The following is a 27353-nucleotide window of genomic DNA, read 5'->3' as shown; positions in this document are numbered from 1 at the left end:
TATAAATTTGTCCTGTTCTTTCTTAAAACTAGGTTGTTCACCCCCACAATGTCTATGTGGAGGCTACTGTAGACCCTCACTCCTTTTCAAGCATGGCCAGTTTATATCCATTTGTTCGTGTGTCAACATTGGCCTTTAGGTTAATACCTCTTCCACCCCCACCCATTTACTATTTTGATGTATTTATAGCAAGAAATCATATCTCCTCTCAGCCTTTTTTGCTACCCAAACAAGCCAAGCTATTCCATTTTCTTAAGACAGGCCCTCCATTCCCTTGATCATCCCAGTAGCTCGTCTCTGCACCTATTCCTACTGCAATTCATCTTTCCTTAACACAAGTGACCAGAATTGTATATAGTATTCCAAATCAGGTCTGACACCAGCAGTGCCTTGTACAATGGCATTATACTTCTCTAGCTCTGCAGGAAATGCCTCACCTGATAAAGCCTAAGAGCACATTTGCCTTTTTGCAGCTGCATCACACTGGTGGCTTGGCATCCTGTGATTGACCAACAGACCTAGGTCTGTCTGTCCTCCTCCATTGCTTCCAACTGAAATATCCCTGCAGCTCAAAGCAACTATTATTGGACCCTAAGTGCATGACTATGTGCTTTGTACTATTGAATTTCATCCCAATTCTGTCACTCCAAAGTCCTGCTCCCACCCTATGAGGTGTCACCATGGTGGTTTTGTTCCCCAAGAAGTCTTCAGAGCCACGGGAGCAGTATTTTCCTTATGTTCAGGTTATATTTAAATCCAGCTTTGCCTATACATTTTTGCTTAGTACAGCTTTAATCTATATAGTCTATTCTATACATTAGTTCATATGGGCAGTAGAATTGATGTTTTATAGTATATATATCAGCTAAGGTACAATGTAAGTGTTTACAGTAAAGACAGCATTCGATCAAATTCTCAGCTTTGTGAAGTGATGTAGCTCCACTCACCATCACCAAACAGCACCATCCTATTAAGGTAATATGGTGTCTGTTCACAGCCTATTACGCTAGAAACTGGCAACACTGGCCTTTGATGCAAGGAGTCAGTCTAATAGCATCTCATTTACTGAGCACTTCCATTTAATAATTAGGATGCTTGCTATTGATAAGGTAATAACTGTTTCCTGGCCTGGGGCTCAGACACTGTGGTGATGAGGGCCACAAAAGGACATGTACAACCAGCAGAAATAGTGGGGCCAAAGGCAGAGTTTATTAACCAAATAACCACCACATCCTGATTTTTTTTCAATTAAATCATCTCAGTTTAAAAGAAAAACACACAAACCAATCTGTAAAACTCCATAATAGCAATGTTGTTTTACTCTGGGTTTCAAAACTGAATTGAGAAGGACAGGCTACAGACTAATGTCAACGTAAGACTTACTGGGAGGATGCAAACCTTGCTGTGCTCTAAAAAGGGAGGCCCTTGCAATGTAAGGCCTGATTCTGCCTTCCCTATAGATGCAATTATAATTTCCTTTTGAAGTCAGTACTGCTAGGATAGGCTGAAGGAGAGACAGGAGTCAAAGTATTTTCCCCCAACAAGTTTTCTTCTATAATTTGATAGCCCCGATTTTTAATGTTTGGGTTTAAATCTTTTATGTAATTTTTATTTATTTGTATCATCTCAAGGGAGAAGCTGATCCTTTGCTATTGGAAAGGGTTTGAAAATTCTGAGCAGAGAGCTTTGCATATTTGCTGTGGCAATTCAATGTCAGTATTATGATGGGATTTTAGGCATATTGATGCCTTATTTTCGCCTGACTTCAGTAGCTACACAAGGAAAGTGTACAATTCATTCCATAGCCTTTCCTGATCATTGAATATAATCACCGATTCCAAATTCAATCTAGAAATTGTTCTTCAAAATCCTCTCAAATAGCTTAATACATACAATCACACAATTGAAGCTTCAGTGTAATCATGTAATTACTTTTTTTTAATTCAGATCTAAAGCTGAATGAGAAGATGTCAATCAACATTGGCAGTTGTCAAGAAGCAAAACTCATTCTCTTGTCTGGAGATTTATCAATAAACAGGGAAACCATTTGCAAGAAGTTGAAACTACAAAACATGTACACACATTAAAATGAACTTGTGGTTGTACTTTATTTAGTCAGTGAAAATCTACCTTAAAAACAGAAAATAGAAAATCAACATTTTTTTTAACTCAGTACATTGGATTAGAGGAAGCTGCAAGCTTGGAGTTTAAGCACAAGCTACAGGTTGCAGCCTGAGTATTTCAGGGGCCAAAGCAATACGCTGGAACAAAGTAGTATCTGGATGTAGAGATATGCTCCTTGCATCATTAGGAAGGTCTTAATGGTGCCATATTTTATAGATGTCTGTTACAAGAAGAAACATTGGTTATACAGTTAACATTTGTTGCATTGCTTAGCTAGACCCAAGATTAATATAAAAAACAAGCAAGATTTAAGCACTTGCTTCTCAGCTTCTACCAACAGACAATTTACATTTTGATAAAAGCTAGCTTTCTTTAAATGATGTTTAGACAAGAAATAACTTTACATATTATTAACAGCTTTGGAACTACAAATGTTAGACTCAGGATTACACAGGTCATGCTATTGTTATTGTTTTACCTGTTGCAGTTATTGCAATATGGCTTAACATACATAGGTATATAATTTTGTACAAACTTAACCAATTTCACATTTGCATGGTGTTATAAAAAGCACAAATAACGCAAGCAACATAACCTCTGGGAACTGACAGCTATTGTCAGAATTACTTTTGTAATTCATGCCCAAAGATAAGGGGGAAAGCTGCCACTGAGGAAAGAGACTGGATTGTTTGATATCACATTTCTCAACTTTAAACTAAAATTCTTCTGTGAGTTAAGAAAAATCTTTATATTCTGCACTAATGGGAGTACTCTGGCAAGTTACACTGGTGACAATGCAGATTGGCGTCATTTATAATTGGGCCAAAAATAAGGCCCTTCCTGCTATGCTCTTTGTAGGAGAATATTGCCTTTTTTTAGACAGCTAAAAGACACTGCTTTTTTCTGTGCATCCCCAGAGTCCCATCTGTTAATTATACCAGCCTCTCCTTTCACTGTTATACACACACAGTGTATGTGCAGGCATGTTCATTATGTCAGGTAAAATCAAAGTCCCCATAGCAGAGTGAAGATCCTGATTCATTTTAAGTTCAGTATCAAAGTGTCTTGGAGAAACATTTATATGAAGCCTCGAGTCTCACATGCATGACTAACTTCTGTTAAAATATGAGTGAGCTGAAAGAAGGGATTCAAAGGTTCTGAGCACTAGGTTGTTCTTTAGGGTTAAGGTGTCCTAGGTTAAATTTTTTACTGCAGCGTCATCTGCCTGTAGTACAAGTTACTAAAGACCTGCTCTTAACTCAGAATAGTTTCCCAATTTTAGGATTGAAGTGATATTCAACTACAGTTAAAACCTTCAAGGGGGAAAAAGGAAAAAAAAAAAAAGACAGACTTTCAGAGAAATTTTAGTAGATAATTAAATGTGTGTTTTTTTTGTTTTGTTTTGTTTTAAACAGAGTTCCTGGGCTAAGCACTTTGAGTGCTGTTACAGAGAGTAGCAAGGGGGTGAGGGGAAAGATGGTAAAAATGAAGAAAAGTAAAACTAATCTTTTAAACAAAAATACATTCAACCCTCCATTTTCTCATGTACCCTAAAATGTCCAGAAGATAGCTATAAACACTTCACATAACTGGATATTTCTGCAGAAATTACTTTCTGTGTTACTAACTTCTGATGACCAATAGTTCCCTGCTCCAATACATTGTGATGAGATAGTTTGAGCATATTCCCACTGTATTTGGCATAAACCAACAACCTGATATTTGGAATTCTCATTTAGCAATTACAGCACAAGGATCCTGTCACTTTTCGGCTCAAGACTAAGGCCATGTCTACACTGGCACTTGCGTCGGGAAAACTTTTGATGCTCGGGGGTGTGAAAAAAAACAGACCCCTGACCAATGTAAGTTTTGCCAGCATAAACGCTTGGGTACACAGCACTATGTCCTGCCGACATAGCTACCGCCACTCGTTGAGCTGGTTTTAGGTCAATGGGAGAGCTCTCCCCCATAGGCACAATGCAGCTACACGAGCAATCTTATAGCAACAAATGTGCCATTGTAAGCTTGTAAGTGTAGACGTGGCCGTATTTTGTTAGCAGATGCTGTGCAAGATGTGTTATTTTATACACATTTCAGGAGAAACCCATATCTGCTTGCCAGAGGTGAATTAGTGGACTAACATACTTTTTCTGAGTAACAAGCTGCAAGTTGCAGAAAACTACCACCAGATGGTGCAATCACAACAGTGTAATCCATCACATTTCTTTGCTTGCACACTGTGCAGCCCCAGAGAGTGGGAGGCACCTGCCCTAACAAGAGCATTTGGTACACTAATAGTTCATTTTAAAATAAATTACTATACAGATAGGATAATGAAGTTATTGGTCAACATCTTGCTCAACCAGAATGGTGTGAAGTTCACAAAGTGCAACGTATAACATTTATTTTAGAAACCAGATCTAAAACTTCTGACGACCCATCATGCTTGTTCTGTGCCTAGAAGGTCGATTACAGAATACTTTAGACATTTAATAATTGTTCAGTTACCAGTTATTTAATATTTCAAGCCTGCCCAGTTTTATGAATGCACTGATTTATACTTGTAACTTTATACCTGACAAAATTGGGAAATATTTTGTTCCAGGTTTGCCAAGTCTTAATTAAAACCAACAGAGCTAAGTATAAGCAAAGATTTTATTTAAATCATTTTCAGAAATCACAATCTGCCAAATGTACATGAGCATAATGAAACACACTGTTCTGAAAGAAGTGGGCATAAATATGGAGCGGACATAATCCAGTATCTATCAAAATATATTTTTTAAAAGAACATGTCTCATTTCATGGCACTTGTGTGGTCCAGGAGACAAGGGGTAACATTAGAATGAAAAAATAAGAACAGTTAATCCTTTTCTTCATAACGCTGAAATATTTTGTCTCAGAGATTTAAGCACAATAATTTCTTGAAATCACCATTTCAAGGTTGCTCAACAATTTGAAATGGATAAATGTGTAACTCTTAAGGACTTCCAGCTTCCACCAGGTGTTGTCAGAAAAATCAAATTGCAATAAAGTGAACTTTAAATGTTTTCAACAAAATTATAGTGCACTTCCTATAGAAGAAGTGATGCAAAATTAACTTCTGCCTAATAATTTCCATCAGTAGGTTTCCAAATAGGAATTGTACCTTTCGATCATGAATGTTCTTTTATGGAAGCAGTAACAACAACTAGCATAATGCCTTAAATATCAGTTCTTACACCATTCCACTACGAGGAAAACCTGCCTAAATTTCATGAAGATAATTTGTGGCCAGCTGTAGCTCACACACAGTGCTTCACCATGGTCACATGCACTTAGTCTCATATAGTGATGCAAATGTATATCATTATGTATTTTAACGTAAGATAGAGAAAATATACATTAAAATCAGAACTGGGTTTATGATATACATATAAATACACCAAGAATTACACTCCAGTTTTGGAAGCATGTTAGAAGGGGGAAATCTGGAACAACAGAAACTGGGCATTGCCAATAGGCTATGGAAATCATTTAAACCAAAGACATCACTTTTTTTCAATCATTTCATCAAACAAAAATACAGAAGTCTTGAAAAGAGGAAGTGTTAACATCCAAAAATAGAGGGTGATGACTAAAGCTCCTGATATTGCCTCAGGATTGTCAGCTGCTCTCAGCTATTGATGGTCTAATCTCACAATTCAGAAACATTGGTCTATAGACCAATCAGCAGGTTCCACTTTCTGCTCTTGCCTTCTTCACATTCTGGTCTCTCCAAATGTAACACACACATTTAACACAATGGCTGAAATAAAAGAACAAAAATATTAACAAAGCCTTATCAATCACAAATTTCTCTTTCAAGTAATTTCTACTCTCCCTCAGAATTTCCTTAAGTGGTGAGGCTGTTTTTCACGAGTGGTGTTGAAGAGAGACCTCAGCAACCCAGTTAACATCCTCCAGTTTAAAAAGAAAATGCTGAGCTAAACACAACCGACGGTAAGGGTGAAGATGACCTGTGACCATTACCTCCCCTTAAAGAAAATTCACTTGATAATCCAAACACCTAGAAAAATTTCACCTCCTAATTACATGAGGGGTTGTGAGCTGTCAGTCTCCACCCCCAAATCCCGCTTCGCCTCAAGCATTTATAATAGTGTTAAATATTTTTAAAAACTGTTTTGAATGTATGGGGGGAAGGGGGGGAAATCGCACTTAGAGGCTTGGTGTGTGAAAAGGGTCACCAGTGCAAAAGTTTGAGAACGACTGCCCTAAATCATTATCTTGGAAGTTGTTATACCAGCCAACAAGTGGCAATTGTTTAAGTGGGATTCCACTGAATCAAAAGTCAGACCTTTCTGCTGGAACAAGGCTGTACTGAGCAACATCTTAGGATGTGCTGGAGGGGGGAGCCAGATGGAGAAAGCAAAAGGATTAGAGGGCAACACAGCATGGGAGTTTTCCCTTTTTCCTTCCTGTGCATCTCCCAAAGCCCAAAATGAAGGGTGCCCGGACTCCTGAGGGGCCTTAGGAGGTGCACAGGAGTTGGGTTCCCTTAACCATTTTAAAGAGACAAGGTGGGTGAGGTAATATCTTTTATCGGATCTTTTATTCTGTTGATGAGAGAGAGACAAGCTTTCGAACTTACAAAGAGCTCATCTTCAGGTCTGTGAAAGGTACTGAGCAACAGAGCCAAATGCAAGGTGGAACAGATTGTTTAGCATAAGTAGTTAGCACATAGTGTAAGAGACCATTCAAGGTAGAGTGGCCCATTAACCTCTGCAGTCATAGGACAAAAAGAGGAGGTTAGTGGGTTGAGGCTAGGTAAAAAGCCATAAATCCAGTGTCTCTCTTCAGTACATGATTTTTACCAACTAACAGAGTTAGGAATTTAAGCTCCCAGGCTCATCTTTTAAAAGCCCTGAGAGCCTTTAGACTTGAGGGGGAAATACAGGAATACAGTGACAAGCCTCGTAGACCCCCATTCTATCCTTGTTGCATGCCCCCCATTCTGCTGCCTCCACAAAATCTTCTTCACTATTCTCTCAGTTGCCCCATTTTCTCCAGTGAACACTCTCCACACCCCACTGACAACATTTGTACCATCTTCTTCACAGCCCTCCTTGAGCTCCACACCCTGGTCAGCCCACTCGCAACACAACACAATACCCTCATTACATGCACACTCACACACCCCTCCTGCAGAACTCCTAAGATTCATCAAAATGGTGCACCTAAGGAAATCCAGGGAGAGAGTAGCAGGAGACATGAGGGAGCAGCAGAACATGGAGGCACAACCTAAACAGATGTTCTAAATCTAGAATCTGGCAAAAAAAAGAGAGTTAGAAGAATTTTCAAGGGTGATGATCACTACATTTTCATTGTTTTCAATAGCGTGTGTCTGATTAACTTCAGTATAGGTAAACTTTCTCTTTTCTACATTGATGTTACCCTAGTGATTGGATTATAAGTGACCTTAGACTCCTGCCGTCATTTGACAGGCTATTTTAACCTCTTCTGGATTGAGGTAGCATTCTGACATTATTAATTTAAATCTGAAGACTTAAAATTGGAACGTAACCACCAAAACTTTGTCTTGTACTCTACATCAGAAATAGGAGATCTGAAAAATCAGTTAAACTCTCTCTCTTCTGTTCCATTATTTTTTATGAAAATGGCAAAAAGTGATGAATACAATTTAGGATATCATAATTCAGTAACTCTTTGTCCAACTAACTTCATATTTGGCAGAAAAATTCTACTTCTTCCCGACATACCCAACATATTTTCCTTTGTTAGCAGACTAATTTAAATGGGGGGGGGGAGGAGAAGGAGGGGGAGACAGATAAATGGGCCCCCTGCCAAATTACCCTGGAAACTCAAATAAATGCTTAACCGTGAGCTAAACCATTCTAGAATCCATGCAAATTTTCTGGGCATAGACAGCTGAACTTGAACTTTCACCTTCTCTAGTTTGTTTCAGTTCTTGTCGAAAGGCAAGTCAACACACAGGTATATATAGCTGGATTATTCTAGTTAAAGATACTGTTTAAATTCTGGTTTCAGAGTAGCAGCCGTGTTAGTCTGTATTCTCAAAAAGAAAAGGAGTACTTGTGGCACCTTAGAGACTAACAAATTTATTAGAGCATAAGCTTTCGTGAGCTACAGCTCACTTCATCGGATGCATTTAAATTCTGAAAGCTATTTTTACATGTTAATTATTTTTAACTCTCACATCACAGAAGCTTAAATGACATGGCTGCACTGATTTGTTATTATCAGGTTGCTCATAATTATCCAGCACTGACTGGAGTTTTACATAAGAGGTGGCTGTATTTCCCTACTGTGTTTGTAGAGCTTTTAGAGTTTTTCCTACACTGAAGGGATTCTTTTTCAGTACTTCATCCCTCGTTTTCATTTCCCAGCAGAATCCCCACTTCACTCGGAGTTCTTGCTCTGAAGAGAATACTTTTCTCACTTCCACAGAACTCTAATACAACAGGAAGGTGGTGGCATCACAGCCTCATCATCCCAGTTTGCTTCACAGTTTGTACTGGTTTTTGCGCCGCTGGTTTGCAGCCAAACCGGATGGCTGGGTACCAGTAGCAAGGTAAGCAGGGTCATATTAGGAACACAAGCTGAGAAGGAGGAAACTCCCAGCAAAGGATGAGTAGGTGCGAGTTTTTCCTTTCAAGAGTCCTGAAAGCAGACCCATCTTCCAGTGGCCTACCCTCCTCCTAGGTGTCCAACACTCAAGTGGCTACCTCTTAAGCTTGGAAATTAGCCAGTTCCCTGGTTACATTCTTCTGGAAATCTAAGATCAGATCCTAACATAAATTAGGACATCTTAACACTGATTTCCACCAGTTGATGATTTGGCCTCTAATTTTCAGAGGCAAAATGACAATGGCAATAGAAACGGTTAGAACTTCTGTTTTCTGTCTCATTCAACACCAACAGTTTAGTACTGAGCCAGAGGAAAGATGGCCACTACTGAATTATCAGCATTTCCTGCAGCAACTGGGTTTTCCTTGGAGGTCTCCCATCCAACTACTGACTAGATACGGATCAACTTGCTTAGCTTGTAAGATGACAGTAATATAGCTGCATGTCCCATATTACCGCCAGGATTATTACTGGAATTCCCCCCTATTCACTGATGAGCGAAGACTAAAGCAAGAAGTGGAGCAAACTCTCACAGTACTACCCAAGGAGGAGAGCACGGCTCCCCCAAGGCAGAAAGAGGAGGAATAGCTCTCTCACTGCATTTAGAAGAGAAACAGTGCTGTGCTGCACCTGAATAAAAGTGTTCTGATTTTCCAAGGTGTTGAGTGTGCACAGCTTCAGTTGGCACTGATGGGGGACAGCAGGTGAAGGATAATACAGTAGGCAAGTGGAGAATAATTATCCAGGAAGTTGACTAGTACAGCTGTTCAAGATCTCTGCTTTACATCTCATCCAAAAAGATTTGTTGCTTCTACTGAATAAAAGTGGCCTCATTTTCAGAGGTGCAGGTTCTCTTGTTGACAGTGGAACCCGTGATTACTCAACAATCTTGAAAAATAAGGCTCCTTATTTACATTTCTAGATAGGAACATAATGGCCATACTGCATCAGACCAATGCTCCAGCTGGCCCAGTTGCTTGCCTTCTGACAGTGGCTAATGCCAGGTTCCCCAGAGGGAATGAATAGAACAGGCAAGCAATGAGTGATCCATCCCCTGTTGTTCACGCCCAGCTTCTGGCAATCCGAGACAAGGGACGCCCAGACCATGTGGTTGCCCTGACCATCTTGGCTAATAGCCATTGATGGACCTATCCTCCATGAACTAATCTAATTCTTTTTGGAACCCTGTTATAGTTTTGCCCTTCACAACATCACCTGGAAATGAGTTCCACAGGTTGACTATCTGTTGTGTGAAGAAGTACTTCCTTTTGTTTTAAACCTGCTGCCTATTAATTTCATTGGGTGACTCCGGTTGGTTTTTATTATTATTATTAAGTAAGGAGTAAATAAAGCTTCCTTATTCACGTCCACCTCATTCACGATTTTATAGACCTCCATCATATCCCCCCTTAGTCATCTCTTTTCCAAGCTGAAAAGACCCAGTCTTTTTAATCTCTCTGTATACAGAAGCTGTTGCATACCTTTCATCATTTTTGTTGCCCTTCTCTATACCTTTTAAAATTCTAAAAAACCTTTTTTTGAGATGTGGTGACCAGAACTACCCACAGTATTCAAGGTGTGGGCGTACCATGGAAATATATAATGGCACAATGATATTGTGTGTTTTATTAGCTATCCCTTTCCTAATGGTTCCTAACATTCGGTTAGCTTTTTTCACTGCCACTGCCCATTGAGTGGATGTTTTCAGAGAACTATCCACAATGACTCCAAGATCTCTTTCTTGAGTGCTAACAGCTGATTTAGATCCCATCATTTTGTAGGTATAGTTGAGATTGTTTTCCCAATATGCATTACTTTGCATTTATCAACATTAAATTTCAGCTGCCAATTGGTTGCCCAGTTTTGTGAGATCCCTTTGTAACTCTTTGCAGTCTGCTTTGGATTTAACTATCTTGAGTAATTTTGTACCTTCTGCAAATTTTGCCACCTCATTGTTTACCCCTTTTCCCAAATCATTTATATGTTGAACAGCACTGGATCCGGTACAGATCCCTCCATTCTGAAAACTGACCATTTATTTCTACCCTTTGTTTTCTATTATCCGGTTACTGATCCATGAGAGGACCTTCCCTCTTATCCCATGACTGCTTCCTCTGCTTAAGAGCCTTTGGTGAGAGACCGTGTGTCGCAGGGCAGTGGTATAAAACCTTTGGATGCCCTGCTAAAGAGCCGGCTTCCCCCGTAGGGTGGCCAGGTACATGGGCCAAGACCCTTAGCCGGGAGCCCAGCTGCAGACCCTAATGAGGGCAGGCTCAGTGTAATCTGCTGAGACAAGTGGAACCCGCTGGGCTGCTGACTGGGAAGAAATATAAACCCAGGGAAGAGCTCAAGGGGTAGGCTAGCCAAGCAGGAGGATAGGAGGGTTGAGGCTCTGTCTCTGCTGGCTGACACAAGCCTCAAAGGCGAGGGGCCCCAGTGAGGGGTCGGAGCGGGGACTGGTGTTGGGGAAAATTGCGACTGTACAGCCCCTGTAAATGAAAACACGGGTGAAGCACCTGCAAGAGGCATCCAAGACCCTTTCTTTTGCCAGCCCAAGCACAGGGCGCAGGGACAAGGGGAAGGAAACTTGTGCCGCCCTGTGACACCATGTCAAAGGCTTTCTGAGAGTCCAAGTACACTGTATCCACTGGAAGAAAAGGAGTACTTGTGGCACCTTAGAGACTAACAAATTTATTTGAGCATAAATAAACCTTAGTCTCTAAGGTGCCACAAGTACTCCTTTTCTTTTTGCGAATACAGACTCACACGCCTGCTACTCTGAAACCTGTCATTAAGTATCGACTGGATCACCCTTGTCCAAAGAATTCTCATAAAGATTGGTGAGACATGATTTCCCTTTACAAAAGCAGTGTTGACACTTCCCCAACAGATTGTATTCATCTATGTATCTGGTAATTCTGTTCTTTACTATAGTTTCAATCAATATGGGTCTAGGTGTCTCAAGTTAGGCAAAATAATTTAAAAATTTGGGCCCTGGTTTGGAATCCTGATGAGGTCTTTGACGTGTGCAAAAGGCACTACACAGTATCAAATCAGTAACTATGAAAAAATGAAAAAAGATTCTGAATAATTTTACCAAAAAATAAGTAATGAAAATGCTACTTACATTGGGCCTCAAGATTTGGTGAGCTCTGACTTTGATTGTGGACTCCCACAAGATGCATATTCTTGATTATTTACATCTTCCTCTGTGTGTCTCTTCATGTCTTCCACTGGTTGGCTATGTTTGTCTTCCTTCCTTTCTATATGTGTTTGCTGAACCATATATTTCTCTTGGGTGGCCACAGTCTGCCCGGCTTCTTTTTCTTTTAGCTTTGGTTGGTCTGTTTTTGTCTCTTTGGATAAGTCTTCTGAAACACTCATATGTATTGTTGATTTTTGAGCTCCTAAACTTTCATGTGAAACACCTTCAGGGACAGATACAATCTTTCCTGAATCCTGAATTTCTCCCTCTTTTGACAAATCAGAAATTAATGGCACATCTTCTGTTTGTTCTAGAGTAGCTTGTTTCTCTGCAGACTGTGTTAAAATAGTATGTTTGACTGTACTTGATTGCTGGAACTCTTGTTCTTTACCCTCTATTGTCTTTTCACCTTTTACAAGAAGCTGCTGATGAGCCTGTACGCTTTCCAGAACTTCAGATATATTTATACCTTTTTGACTTCCATCTGCTGATTCAATCTGCTGCTGTGATTCAGATGCCATGCACACAGCATCTGGCTCTTCTGTTCTCTCAAGTTTGTCAACAGCAGTCTGAATGATCTTTAATACAATTTTTGTACTCTGAGATTCTATAGTGACAGACTGAACAATATCTTTTTCGAATTCTATGTGGGTTAGAGATGGGCTTTTTTTATCTTGAGAAACTATTTTTTTCTCAGCTTCTTCCCTACACTCTGGCTTCTGTTGCTCCTTCCCCTGTGTTGCGTCATCCACGTAATCTTTTTTGACCAAATCAGGTTGTGTACAGCTTGTTGCTGCCTCAGTCATTCCATTCACGGTTGCAGCAGTCATCTCTGATACTGACATTGCTGCAGTTTCTTCACTCCTACTGCCTGCAGCCCCAAATCCTGAATGAGCAATGGCAATATCTTGGACTAATTCAGAAAACAGTTTTTCAGGCACTGCTGCTAAAGGCTTCAAAGTTTGAGCTGAGCTTTCCATAGATGTTACAGTTTCTGCAATGATTTGTTCTTCAATTGCTGCAGCCGTTACAGGCACAGATGCTTTTTGAGCCTCCGAGCTTTCAATACTAGGAATGGGTGAGCCAGTATCTTCCAACTGCACAGCTGAAATCTCTTGCTGCACTGGAGTCGAATAAAGTTTATCACCACTTGCAAGTTCCAATTTTCCAGATTCAAACAAATCTTTTTCAACTTCCATCATTAGCTCAAACTTGGTTTCCTCTCGCTGATTGTCATTTGAACTTGTCGCAGTCAGCAGAAGTATTTGTTTTGCTTCCATGGGCTCCTCTTCATCTCCCTTTCCATGCACAGGCAGTTCTTTAGGATATGTATCACTCTGTAGAGGGGCCCCATTTACAACCGCCCCTGGGTATTCTGATTCTAATTTAGACGGGGCATCTTCTACATCCTTCTGTATGGGAGCCTCAGCTGCAACTGCTTCAGTGCATTCTGGTTCTAAGGTAAGCGCAGCATCTTCTACCTCTTTCTTCACAGGTGCCTCAGTTACCCCACTCTCCATGGCGTCCCCAGTTACAATTGCATCTGTGCATTTTGATTCTAAGGAAAGCAGGGCATCTTCCATCTCACTCTGCATAGGAATCTCAGTTCCCTCACTCTTCATGGTGGTCTCTATAGCAGTGATTTCTGTGCATTTTGATTCTAAGGTAAGCATGGAATCGTCCACCTCATTCTGCACTGTGGCTGTAGGGGCAATTTCTTCCACCTCACTCTGTACAGTGGCCTCAGCAGCAATTGTTTCTGTGCATTTTGATTCCAAGAGAAGCACGGCATCTTGCACCTCACTTGCCAGTGCTTCTGTGCATTCTTTTTCTACAATATGCGCAGCATCTTCCACCCCACTCTGCACAGCGGCCTCAGTCACATCCCTCTGCATTGGAGCCTCAGATGAAACTGTTTCAGTGCATTCTGATTCTAAGATAAGCACGGCATCTTCCACCTCTTTCTTCACAGGAGCCTCAGTTACCTCACTCTGCATCACCCCCTCAGTAGCAATTCCTTCCACCTCACTCTGCATGGTGGCCTCAGTCACCTCACTCTGTACAGTGGCCTCAGTGCTCTTTGATTCCAAGCTAAGCCCCTCACTTTGCACAGAAGCCTCAGTCACATCACTCTGCACTGGAGCTTCAGTTGCAACTGCTTCAGTGCATTCTGATTCTAAGATAAGCACAGCATCTTGCACCTCTTTCTTCACAGGAGCCTCAGTTACCCCACTCAGCACAGGGGCCTCATCTACAAGTGCTTCTGTACTTCTTGGTTCTAAAGCCTCCCTGGCATGTTCCCTTTCACTCTGCACTGGGATGTCAGTCCCCTCACTCGGTCTGGGGGACTGAGCTGCAGTTGCTTCTGAATGTTTTGATTCCAAAGTGAGCATGGCATCTTCTGCCTCACTCTGCAAAGGGGCTTCTGTTACAGTTACTTTCATGCATTTTGATTCTAAGTTAGGCATCATGTCCACCACTTGCTTAAATTCTTGGGACAGCTCAAGCTTTGTTTCATGTGTTTTACTTTCAGATCCATCCATTTCTGGAGCACCTTCATCTGTGATTTCACCTGGAATTATTTCTAGTAAATTCACTTTGGCCTCTTCAGTTGAAATTTCATATTGTTTTACTACTGTAACATACTCAGATTTCACTTCATGCTCTGCCTTGGTAGTTATTGTGACACCACTGTAAAATTCCTCCTCTTTCAATTTACATTTCTCTCGAATCCTTTCTACTTCAGATGTTTCTTCATGTCTTTCTATAAATGCTTGTTCAGTTTCTTGCCATTGACTTTCATCTGCCAATCTATCCAGACTTTTAGCTTCTTCTGTGTGTTCCTTCATCACTGCACACTTTTCACTCATCTCTGACACTTCCTGCAGAACACTTTTGTCAGCTTCATTTCTGCCTTGAACACTTCCTGCACTTTCCATGTGTTGAATGTCAGCCTCTTTAGGTTCTTCTTTCTTTAAGGGCTGTTCAACCAATACAGTTTCTTTGCATATGACTGTAACTTCATTATCTTCTTCTTTCATTTCAGATCCAATTTTCTGCACTGACTGAATGACTCCTGTCACAGTTCTTTCACTAATCATCTGTACTTCATCTGATAGCTTCACTCTTTCTACAACTTCCTCTAGAATTTCCTGTGTTTGTTTATTTAATTCTTCTAAATTTTGCTCAGTCCCTTCTAGCTCTTGCACAGGTGTAACTTCTTCTGTAGTATCTGGGGATTCAGTTAACTGTGACATAGCAGAAACCATCTCAGTCGTCTCCTCTGCAAGGGACACTTCTGTTGCTTCTTCACCACGGGAAACTTCTGTTGCCTCTTCCAGTGCTGTCAATGCTTCTGAGGTTAACTCCAGCTCACTTACTATAGTATCATCACTAATATCCTTTCTCAACTCTGGCAAAGTTTTAGTAACCACCACTGTCTTTTCTACAACAACTTCAGTTTCAAATATCTGATCAGTTTGTTCTTCATCATCTTTTTCCTGTTCAATGGACTCTGTCACAGTAGCAGATATCCAAGATGGTGACCTTTCTTCAATACTGGTAACTGCTCTCTCTCCCTCTACAACAGTCACAGTAACTGCATGAACCAGTCCTTCATTAGATTGCTCAATAATTAAGGTATCTTCTAATTTTTCAGCTCTCTTTTCATCTAAAGTTTCTTCCCTTATTGCCTCAGCTTGTGTTGCTTGTTGGGCCTCAATTTTCTCTTGTTCAGCTGCTTCGTACTCAGATAAAGGAACAACAGCTGGAACATCAGAGTCTTCTTCATTGGTTTCTGTCATCTCTTCTCCAGCTTCCTCAACACAAGCTTGTTCTGGCTTCCCATCTGACTTTTTCTTCCGACGACCAGGTATTAATTTTTTTAATGAAACCCATGTTTCTTCTTTTCCAGGTTCACCATCTGAAGTAGAATGTTCTATGCTGGAAACTAACAAAGATTCTTCAGTTCTCTCTTCCATTTTGGCTTTGGATTTTCTTCTTGGAGTGACTAGCCTTTTAAATGATTCCCAGGTTGAAACGCCCTCTCCTTCAGATGGACTTCCAGCTTGTTCTGGTGAGGAACTTCCTTGTCCTTGATCACTTTCTTGGGAACTAGTTAGGATCATGTCTGGTGCAGTTTCTTTGCTTTGGCCAACTTCATCTATTTTTTGGCCTTCTTGAGCAAGCCTCTGTCCTACTTCCTCATCAGAAGAGGACGATTTCCTAGCTCTTTTCTTAGAGGAGCCTACACAAATTAAGGCTTCCCATGATACAGAAGTATCAACCTTTCGTTTTGGCTCTTCTATGCTTTTTTCTAGCTTCTGTTCCTCACCATTTACTTTAGTTTCTTCCTGATTTTCAGAGACTGCACTTTCAGTAGAAGACAAGGTAGCACTCTTTGCCTTATCAATTTCTTCTTCTTTGTCACTTTCAGAAGGCCTTCTGACACGTTTCTTGGGAGTCACCATCTTTTTAAATGATGCCCAAGGAGTTACACACTCTCTTTTCCTCTCTACATCTGAAATTACTCCTTCGGTTTCAGTGACCCGCGTTGCATCTATGGCTTTCTCCACAGAAGGAGGCTCTGTTGATTCTTCAGGTGAAGAGGCAGAGCTCTCTGCCTTTTGTTCTTCTGGACTTTCTGGGGAATCAGCTAAATGTTGAATTTGTTCTGCTTGTTCCCCTGGCTTAGTTTCTTCTCTCTTTCCTTTATGCTTCTTTCCAGAAAGCTTCTTTAAGCCAGTTCCTGTAAAAAGTTTCTTTAAGGGGCTGCCTTGCACTTTAGCTCTTTCTTGTGATGACAACAGTTCAACCTCAGTTGTGATGCCGTCTGGAGGCTTACATGCTGCTGCATCTTCAGCGCTTGGTTCTGTTTGCTTGATGTGGTCGTCTACCACTATGCATACTGTTTCTTTGGCTTGTTCCTCAGTGGGTTGAATTCTTTGTAGCTCACCATCTCCTTCAACTGATTGTTCAGAAGCTGAGGAGGGCATCTGTTCTATCTTTACCTCTTTCTCCTCTGTAGTGCCAACATGAACTTTTTCTTCTGTCTCTAACTTTTCATCAAAGATTTCAGTTGCCAGTGGAGCTTTTGGTTCAGATATCTCAATTTTTTCACCAAATACTTCTGCTGTCTTTGGAGCTACAGGTTCAGATTCTTCTTTAGATTTTTCTAATTTTTCACCAAATATTTCCATGGTCATGGGAGCTGGTAGTTCAGATTTCTCTTCAAAGTGTATTTCAACTTTTTCTTCTAAGGATATTTTAAATTCTTTCACTGGTTTTGATTTTTCTTCAGGGGATAAGTCCACTTTTTCTTCAAAGGACACTTCAGATTCCTTGATTACACTTTCAAAGGTCTCTTGTGGAAGTGACTGTTCAGAAGGAATAACAATTTCCTCCTTCTCACTTGCGTCTACTGGGATCTCTGCCACTTCCCTTTCTTGCTCTTCCTTTTCTTTCTCAGTTTTCTCCTTCTCACTTGCTTCTACTGGGATCTCTGCCACTTCCCTTTCTTGCTCTTCCTTTTCTCTTTCAGTTTTCTCCTTCTCACTTGCTTCTACTGGGATCTCTGCCACTTCCCTTTCTTGCTCTTCCTTTTCTCTCTCAGGAGTCTGCTGCTCATCCTCTTTAGGTTTCCTAAAACTTGTCTTTTTCCTAAACCCAGCCCAACCCTGAGTAAAGAATTTTCTTAGTGGTGATGCGGTTTCATTAACTAATCCATTTGTTGGAGACTCTGGTGACTTGCTAGGTTCTTTTTTTCCTTCTGTCTCTTTGTTTCCTTCAGCTTCTTCACTTGGGCTTTCTGCTACCTTTTCAGGAAGAGATTCATCTTTCCTTTCCTCACTTTTTGGTTCTTCTTCAATTTTTTCTGCAGGATGGGTCACTTCACTTTCTGTTGCTTCCTCCACCGTTTCTATCTTGACTTCTTTATGATCTCCAGCTCCATTTGCTGCCACTTCTTCTTCCTCTTTTTTTACAGTCAGTAGCTGAACAGGTTCAGACTTTTCAGTCTTATCTTTTTTAACAGTAAATTTGAAACCAACAAATTTAAAAACTTTTTTAAATCCGACATCATTAGACTGAGATTCACTGGGCTGTTCTAGCTCTTCTACTTTTTCTTCTTCTGATGGCAACTGTTCATTAGCTTCTTGAACATCCTTCTGTCCGTCTTCCACACCATCCTTATCAGTCGATTCTGGTGGCATGGCTTCCATATTTTCAGCTAGCTCTTCTTTTACAATCACATTCGCAGGTTCTCTTTGTCCAACTGTATATAAAAAAAAAAGTAAAAATCAGATAGAAACAAATTAGATTTACGATAATCTTAATTCACTAAATTATGTATTTAAATCGCTCAAAAGATAATACATACTTCAACTTCTAATACAGAGATGAATTTACATTTTAATGTGATCTTGTAAAATATATATTCCAGTATTATGGTGGCACCTCTTAAGTCTGCTAATTAAGGATTTATCAGTAGTTCTTATTATAAACCTAGTTTCCCTCTCATTGGTAAGTGAAGAAAATCATGTCTGGATTGGTCTTGTTGCTTGATAGAAGGCTCATTCAGAACATTCTAGGCTCACTCTCATTCTTTCTGGGCAAGTGAAGTTCAGGAGTATAAAACAAGTTCAATACTCAGGTTTTGTGTGGGTAACAGCTGTTCACTTCAGAAATGCCTCTACTTAGAAGATATGTAGGACATTAGTAATTTTTTCTGAAGCAGATGCTCAACCTCCTTCCCAGTATGGAGAAGAGCATAGCATCAAGAATGAAAGCACCAATCCTGCAAAGAATGAAAGCACCAATCCTGCAAACTCACTCTGAGATCTTAAAATCAAACCGGGTTCTTTCCTTTTCCACACATCGCCAGTATTGAAATATTCTGACGGCTAGATCTTATCTACTCACCATTGCAACAGCTTATAAAGTCAGTGAGGTTGCAGAGGTGTAAAAAGAGTATAGTTTGGCTTACAGAATCAAAGCTGGTGATGATGCATGAGAAGGCAAAAACCAAGTTTTAATCTCAGATCCTAGCAGCTTTATCTCTGCTTAGCTGCTCCCTGTGTGCTCCTTTGGTGGCTTTTGCCCGCATTAGACAGAGCAGTGCCCCAGTGAAGGCAGAGGACATCTGATTTAAAAAAATACAGTAGTCTGGGGAGGGAAGGAAAAAGAGAACAAGTACACTCCATCTGGTCTATATTATGCACTTGATGTAATGCATGTCCTCTGGTGCAGCAGTGCTGGTTACAGTATTGGGTGGAGGATAGCCCAGGATCTTCCTCAGGTCCATGTGCAGAGGGGTGGGCAGAAGAGAACAAGCTCCAAGGAAGCTTCTCACTCCATCTCCCTCCTTGTGCAGGTATGGTAGAGTGCACACTGAATGTGGTGCCCTCCACCCTCTTACTCCCCTGGACTGCCACACAAACAAATCACAATTTAGCCCTAAATAAAAATACAGACTAAAGATATTTATTTTTTCCCCCTTCACAAGAGATTTTCTAGAGCCTTGTAATTTAACATACACAAAGAAAAGTAAGATTTTCATCTACCATTTTAGGTTAGTTTCTACTTATAATGCACCTTTCTGCACCACATGCTGACACCTGCTTCTGTGCATGTCAGTCTTTGAGCCCCCCTTCCTGCTTTCCTACGGATCGTCAAAAGGGGCAAATCTCATTACAGCTTTCCTACTAAGAGCATTTGGCCTCTAGGTGGAGATAGTTTAGTTTAAGCCTTACATAGCGTACAATCAGAATTCTAATAGCTGCTCTAGTCATTCTGAGTGGAGTGCCAGGGTTCTTGATTTATATAGTACATTATAGTTGTTTAGGCAAAATGTGCCATCGACTGTGTCCTTATTAGTATATTGCCAGTAGGTTAGCAACAACTCAAGAGAGACAGCAAATGTGGACTTAAATGCAGTGTGTGCACTCTAACGTTTAGACCATAAGATTATAATGCTACCTAATGGCCAAATGCATTTAGCAGAAAAACTAAAATGAAACCTTTTGTGTGTGGGAGGGGGGAGGGGGGAGAAGAGAGAATGTAAGTAATAGGAAAAGCTCAGTGTCTCCAAAACGCACACAGAAGAAATGAATGCAGGAATGCATTGTGTTCCACTCACAATTACTGACTTATGACAGTTACAGTTATTACATTCCATATAATCACATAAGACCTTGTACTGACCTGGCTGTTGCTAAATGCAGACAATACCACTTGCAGCTATTTTGCTTTGAAGAAATGCAATCACACAGAATAAGTTGCAAACAACAAATTTCAACCCTGGTCCTTCAGTCAAACACAGGCTGATAGGTCCTTGCACCTGTGAAGAGCAACTGGCTTCACTGGGGCAGGAGTGTCACAAAGGTGTACCTGTCTTCATCCAATTGTAGGATCGGGGTTATACTGTATAAAACCCACTCAGATAATCAATCTATGAAACTTCCAACAGGGGCCTACAGTTTAACCCTGAAGGAAGGGCCTTGGCACTCATATCCAAGAAGGATCTATGAATTTAGAAAGTATTTTTAAAAAGTGAACTAGCTTAGAATATTTCATTTTAGTAATAGCATGTTGATAGTCTTTGTATTTATCAAGGTAGTTCTGTAATAACTCTCATGAGATGAAAGAGAAAACACTATGTAAGAGACAATAAGAGAAGCAAATGTGTTGTATTTATGTGAGCACACAACTATATAAAAGTTAATCACTAGCCAAGAAAAATTAAAGCAAAAATAGAAATAGTTACAAGGAATTCTCTTTTTGGAAGAAGTTAAGATTTTATTTTCTGAATGAACGATACTTTTTTTTTAAAACTTATTTCATGACTACAGAAGGGTTGCCAGTTTTGGTTGGAAGTATTCCTGGAGGTTTCATCATGACATAATCTTTAATTAAATATTAATCTTTATTCCTGGAGACTCCAGGACAATCCTGGAGGGTTGGCAACCCTAGCCTACAGGGGGGAAAACATCCAGAACCTGGTATATTGTCTTTGCAGTTTACTGTATTACACTAACTATAGCACTAGGCTAAAGAGAAAAATAAAAACCACCATATGAACCCATAATCCTAGAAGAACATACTAATTAAGTCAAATATGTAAGTGTTAAATCATGGCTAATCTGGTGGCTCAAATATAATGCACTGCTATTAGGGATACCCAAACTGAAGCCAGCTTGTCATGGGATTAGGGAAAGTGTCAGGACATGAAGAAAGTTTTTTTACCTTTAGAGAAGATTTACAGATAAATTATAATAATAAATCCTCACTCTTAGGTCATTGCTTCTAGCATTTGATTACTGGGAATTTTTCCAGCTGGAATTCTAAAACTGTTAACTGCCTAGAAGTGGTAGTTATACAGATGACATTCTTTATCTTTATAGTATGTTGAGAGGGAGGTTTTATTTGCTTGTAGTCTTCCATTGTTTCCACACCCATATTCATTAATTTCTTAAAATAACGTGAAAGAAATAAAATGAAAAAGATATATAAATGCTAAATGACAAAATCTGACCCTGGAGAAGGTGAGCTGAGTTATCACATCACAACTAACCACTGCAACTAAGAAAATTACTTATCTATAATTCTTGTTCTCTGAAGGTAAATTTATGTGAATAGATTCCTGACTCCTGGAAACTCAAAACTTCCAGAAGTTATTTTGTGGAGATTAACTAGAAAAAATGGGCCTTGTGTAGTTATTTATACCAGCGTAAAGTGGGTATAAAACAGAATCATGGTGTTTGAGTAAGTATTTTGCCCGGGGGTAAATGATTACTCAAGGTGTTGGACACTAGTGTACAGTGTACACAAAATGATGCTGGCTTCAAAATTTTGGCATAAATTGCAAAAATTCCAACCCGACCCCCAAAATCCATCAAAACCATCAGACAGAATAAATTAGAGTACTCCCAGCTTTACTTAGAAGGGTCAAACTTTGTTTCTTGCTAGGAGAATGAGTTCAAGCAATAATGCTTTATAAAAGAATGCAGAAAAACCAGCCTAGTGGGGTAAGGCAGATATCCTACGTAGGAAGCAGGCATTTCTCTTACTCAGACTTAATATGACCTTGAAGCTGTAAGCATGCCAAGGAGCAAAATGAGAGATGCAATTAGACCAGTGCTTCAACTGGAGACAGGGAAGGTAGTAGTGACTCTGCTTTCCTTCCCACCCACTGGGGCTGCAAGTGACTCAAAAGTTTCTCTTTTCCTACCCTCAATCTTCCCTTCAGAGCTGTAATCACCCTCCCCCCTATTTTGCTTTTATTTTCCAACTTTTAAAACATTATCTTTTCCAATCACCTCCTGAACTTTAAAAACTAAATTAAACTCCAATTCGGAATATAGCTTAATTTCTCCACCTTTACAGCAAATTTCAGTTTGTTGGACTTGGTAGGAAGGGTAGTTCTGGCTCTTGTCACTACCCCGTCAGAGTCAAGAGGAAAACTGGTAAGTCTCAGGGTTGTCCCAGATATCACTCAAGCTTGGAGATATAGCAGTAGAGCTGGGACTGCCTTGAAACCCTGGATGCATGGTCAGTACCATGTACCTCTTCCAGCTCCTCCCAGATATCATCCCAATGCCTACTCCCTCTCCCCACTTCTATATCATCAGCTCCACAATCCTTCTGCTGCAGTGGGGGGGGGGGGGGACACAACTTTTTGATAGGCAAGTTATTAGAAGTTTGCCATCCCTGACCAAAATAATAAATAATAAAATAATAATAATAAAAAAATCAATCCCCAAGTCAAAGTAATTTTTGTGGTTAGCATGACGCTGCACTGGTGTCAAATGGAACAAAAACTGTTAGATCACTCCTGATCCAGAGGCTGCATGTTGAAGAACTGTTAGGGTTTGAAAAATTTACCAGACACCTACTACTCTGAGAACTCTTTCCATTAATGAGAGGTAGATGCTAAATTCAACTACAACGGAAGGGAGAAGTTTCACCGCAAGATCAAGGGGCTACAGATGCGAGGCAGTCAGCACATTGCTATTGGGAAGTGAAAGGGGCTGGTATTTCTATTAGATTATTGTCCCTGATCCCTGCTAGACCGTTACCATATTTCAGATCTGCATTTGGCTAAAAAAGATCTTGTAAAATTTGAAAATCCACTTTTGCCTAGCTCCTGGGAAAATTTTTCTGTCCCTTCCCCTCTCTACTATCCTGGCTTCTTTGAAAGTGACCAGAAGGTGCGGGAGGAGGAAGCGTGCCATTACTCTATCGCTCCCTTCCCTGGTATGATGATGTGGCTAAGTGAGAGGCATACAGGACTCACAGTGGAGTTGCCATGCTCATTTCATGACTAAACTTTCATTTAAAAAAACAAAAACATCCCCTCCCCCCCATTAAGGACTCCTTACTCACACCCTCAGCTTCCAAGAGGTTAATGGCTTTTTCAAGCCTTTTGTCTAAATGGGAAGGGAAGGAAGTTGTTTGGACTGTTTTATGGTGGTGTTTCTTCTAGTCTAAGTAGTAGTATTCTAAGGGCAGGTCTACACTGACAAAGTTGCAGCTGCGCCACTGTAGTGCTTCAGTGAAGATACTACTATTTTCCCATCTGCAGAGTTAATCCACCTCTGCAAGAGGCGGTCGCTGTCTACAGTGGGGGTTAGGTCTGTATAATTGCATTGCTGAAGGGTGTGGATTTTTCACACCCCTGAGCAACGTAGTTATGATGCACATTTATATTGTAGAACTGGCCTAAGTAGATGAAGGTTTTATCTGATGGAAGTTGGACCACAACTGTAATGGATTTTCACTAGACCATTACCACACCTGCTCCTTCTTACTATCTTAAAGAACAGATCTAGAGTCCTCCAACCAGAAACCGGTTTATCCTTAAATTACCAATTTTAAATCTCTACTATACTAAATTCACAGATATCTGATTGGTTGAATGTTACAACCACAACATTTATCATTTACTATATGCAATCTCATTAATTTCTACAGATCCACCATTATAGATATGTCTTAAATATTACTAAAATATTACCGCTATCTCTGCCAGGTTGCACTATTAAATATATTGTCCTAGTCAGGGAACACTATTGCTAATCTCAGACTAACAAATTTAAATGTCAGCTAGTCTGGAAGTAGAATATCTGCAAATATATTGGTTTTATTGGGGAAGAAAGAAAGTATTCTCTAACTTGTTTTTATTTTGAAAAAAATTAAAGCCACAATATAAAAAACCCTCTCTTCATAATCTAGAATCTAACAATTGTATCATCCACAACTGTCAGCAATTTTGTTTTGCATTACATTAAACTCATTTCCTGAGCAGAAAAACCTATAGTAAAGTGATAATCAAGGCTACCAGTTCTTCAATGCACATGTCTTTAATCTCCAGCCAGCCCCAGAATAAACTATTTGATATATACACAGACTTCAGAAACTACTTCATTTACACTCTCATCTGAAATGCAGCACCTTACCTTGCCAACTAGCTTGGTGATTCAAAGTTGTACAGCTTCCAATATATTAACTTTGGGAGTAAAGTGACTTGCAATAGAAATGACTTAATATCCTTTATTAGATCATGTAATTCGACCAGATTTGTCAGAACGTTGTTCAATTAATATTAGGTATCTTGTGTATTTAGATGAATACTTTTGGATTATATAACAAATCTGACATTGAGAGCAGAGGAGACATTTTCTCCCCAACATCTTGTTTTGGGAATTCAGTGCTGGTGTCAGGTGATGACTGGACATCCCTGAAAGTCCTTTATTTATTCACAGGTGACCAATAACAATGCAAACTAGCCTTGTTACTGTGCTATAACCCACACATGCAGGAACCACTTCTCACAGTGAGAGGTTTGTTTAGCATTTCCATCCATTAAATCCTTTGTTTTTGATGTTGCCAACCAAGGAGCCAAATAGCTCTGAGTGTTACAGTGATTGCGAAAAGAAAAGGAGTACTTGTGGCACCTTACAGAAGTCAGTTCTCTAGAAGTAAGATTGAGACCACCACACTCATTTCACATAGGCTATCAAACAGCCATCAAATGGCAGCAGCTTTTGGTCACCACCAAACTAGGCTAGATATGAAAGCCAAGAAGTTTTATTCTGAGATGATGCTTTCTATGATCAATGGAAGTAATTTTCTTAAAGGTTTATTACGCCATCAGGAGGAGGGGATTACACTTGTGTTCTCATTAGCACTTACAAGAATTGCATACCTGCATGAACTCTCATGCATTGACAAAGGAAGAGAGAATCCTATACTTATATGGAAGTTTTGCAATACTCATTAAAATTAAAGGGTCACCCAGTGCTTAATTTGTAATGAAAGAGATGCCAGGCTCAAGCAATTACATACTGGGGCTATGAACTGCCAAGCCTAGAGGTGCCAAGGGTCAGCCCTGGCAATTCCCAGCACAAAAATAAGCACTGGGGTCACCCAATGAAATTAATAGGCATCAGTTTTAAAACTAACATAAAAAAGTACTTCTTCACACAACACATAGTCAACCTGTGGAACTCATTGCAGAGGATGCTGTAAAGGCCAAAAGTATAACAGGGTTTAAATAAGAATCAGGTAAGTTCATGGAAGATAGATCCATCAATGGCTATTAACCAAGATGGTCAGGGATGCAACGCCATGCTCTGGGTGTCCCTAAACCTCTGACAGCTAGAAGCTGGGACTGGATGACAAGGGATGAATCACTCAATAAATTGTCCTGTTCTGTTCACTCCCCTGAAGCATCTGGCACTGGCCATTGTCAGAAGGCAGACTACTGGGACAGATGGACCATTGGTCTGCCCCAGTATGGCCATTCTTAGTTCTTATGTTAAATCAACGCAAATTCTAGTTTTCGTAAAAAACTAGACAAAAAAACCCCTCCCCCCTACACATACTTAAAAGAGTTTAGACAGTCTGCTTTCTTATGATCACTGCATTACCTATTTGCATCTCTCTCCTTCCCCTTGTTCCCAACCCATAAATTTGAGCTAACAGAGATAGACAGGCCCATAGGCCAAGAACCTACGCTACAAGCAGAGGCCATAACAGATATGCCTCCCTAGAGCTGAGCCTAACCCTCTGTTAGACCAAAACCACCTAAACCCACTTTCCCTCCCAGTAAAGGCAGACTCCCATCTCCATTCCTATATTTCCCTCCCTCCACCTTGAATGATGACAACTAGGAGGTGCTAGTCCTGGTTTGGATGCAGCTAGAGAATTGCTATGATGTTGTTTTGAGGATGGGGCCAGTCTCCTTTGCTGTTGTCTCTTGAGGGCACAAAAGAGCTGAGTGCTACCTACACAGACTGGTCGATTATTTACACTTGCCTACCTTGGCCTAGCAACAAATTAAACTGAGTCATCAAAAATACAGGTGTTTACCAGACACGATAGATGTTTACCGGACAGGTAATACGTTCAGCATCCCAAGAACCCTGGACTAAACTCCTCGCTGAAAACAATCCCCTCCAGTGGAAGCTGAAGACCAAATCTCTATGACATTCAATCCATAGTGAAGACATTCACTGGGATTCTGAAAACAGCGTTGTGGAAAGGAAGAGCTGATTGCTGCGCATCTTGGGATTCTCTATGAGTTCTCCCACAGCCCCGAGCTACAGAGAGCAGCATCTTGAGTAGTTCTGTGAGCTCTCTGTGCGGACCAATGGCAAAGTGGCACAGCCGTCTGTCCCCCTCCCCCTGCAGCAGCTGCTGTGTTCCTCCTTTAGGGCAGAACAGGAGCATTCCAGCGATTTGCTCTTTGTTCCCTGAATGCATGCCTGCAGGGCAGCAGAGATCAAAACACTGAGCAGAGCAATCAGGGCAGGCATTGTGGGATACTGTCAGCAGTGTCCACACTTGCTCTTTATCAACAATAAAGGGAAAGGGAAAAGACAAAAGTCTCTTGTAGGGGTGGGGTGGAAGTTTTTTGTCGCCAAAACTGGGCATTTTTCATGACAAAAGTCTGAGTGTAGTGTGTACACTCTTGCTGTTTTGTCGCCAAAAGGCAGTTTTTGGTGACAAAACTTGCCAGTGTAGACAAGCCCTCAGTATCCGAGTACTGATTGTAGCTCTCAGAGCCTGAGGAGGCCCGCATTGATTAATCTAGGATGAATGTTCAGATATGCTTCCCTCTCTCTATTTAGAGAAAGACAGACAGATGGAACACTGCCCCACGATATCTCCAAGACAAAGCAAGCACCAGGTATGCCCATCATTAATGGGCATCAAAACATCACATGAAGGACAGATATTAAATCCCAGCGAAACACTGTAAGCTAGGGGTGGGGGGTCTAGAACAACAGACATTTTATATTACATATAAAAACAGATACAAAGAGAAAGCTACACTCAATATTATATACAAGGGTAAGAAAAATTTAAAGTGTGCAAA

The 27353-nt window shown here is 40.4% G+C and overlaps 1 protein-coding gene across 5 annotated transcripts in view; it reads right to left on the bottom strand.

Moving 5' to 3' along the window:
• Positions 1 to 2089: 2089 nt before the first annotated feature.
• The window catches only part of AKAP12 (A-kinase anchoring protein 12), a 147840-nt gene continuing 122576 nt past the window's right edge, over positions 2090 to 27353 (bottom strand). For 3 of the 5 annotated variants that reach the window (XM_038396452.2, XM_038396456.2, XM_038396455.2), the window contains 2 exons: positions 11900 to 18248; positions 2090 to 5911 (listed from right to left, as the gene is read on the bottom strand). In XM_038396452.2, the coding sequence (XP_038252380.1) occupies positions 11908 to 18248 (6341 nt within the window). In that variant the 3' untranslated portion in view covers positions 2090 to 5911; positions 11900 to 11907. The remainder of the gene's footprint in view (positions 5912 to 11899; positions 18249 to 27353) is intronic. The other 2 variants (XM_043511201.1, XM_043511200.1) reach the window with 2 other exon arrangements.

The sequence above is a fragment of the Dermochelys coriacea genome, chromosome 3, assembly GCF_009764565.3.
Source record: "Dermochelys coriacea isolate rDerCor1 chromosome 3, rDerCor1.pri.v4, whole genome shotgun sequence".
NCBI lineage: Eukaryota > Metazoa > Chordata > Testudines > Dermochelyidae > Dermochelys > Dermochelys coriacea.
This window is presented reverse-complemented; position numbering and strand designations above follow the sequence as displayed.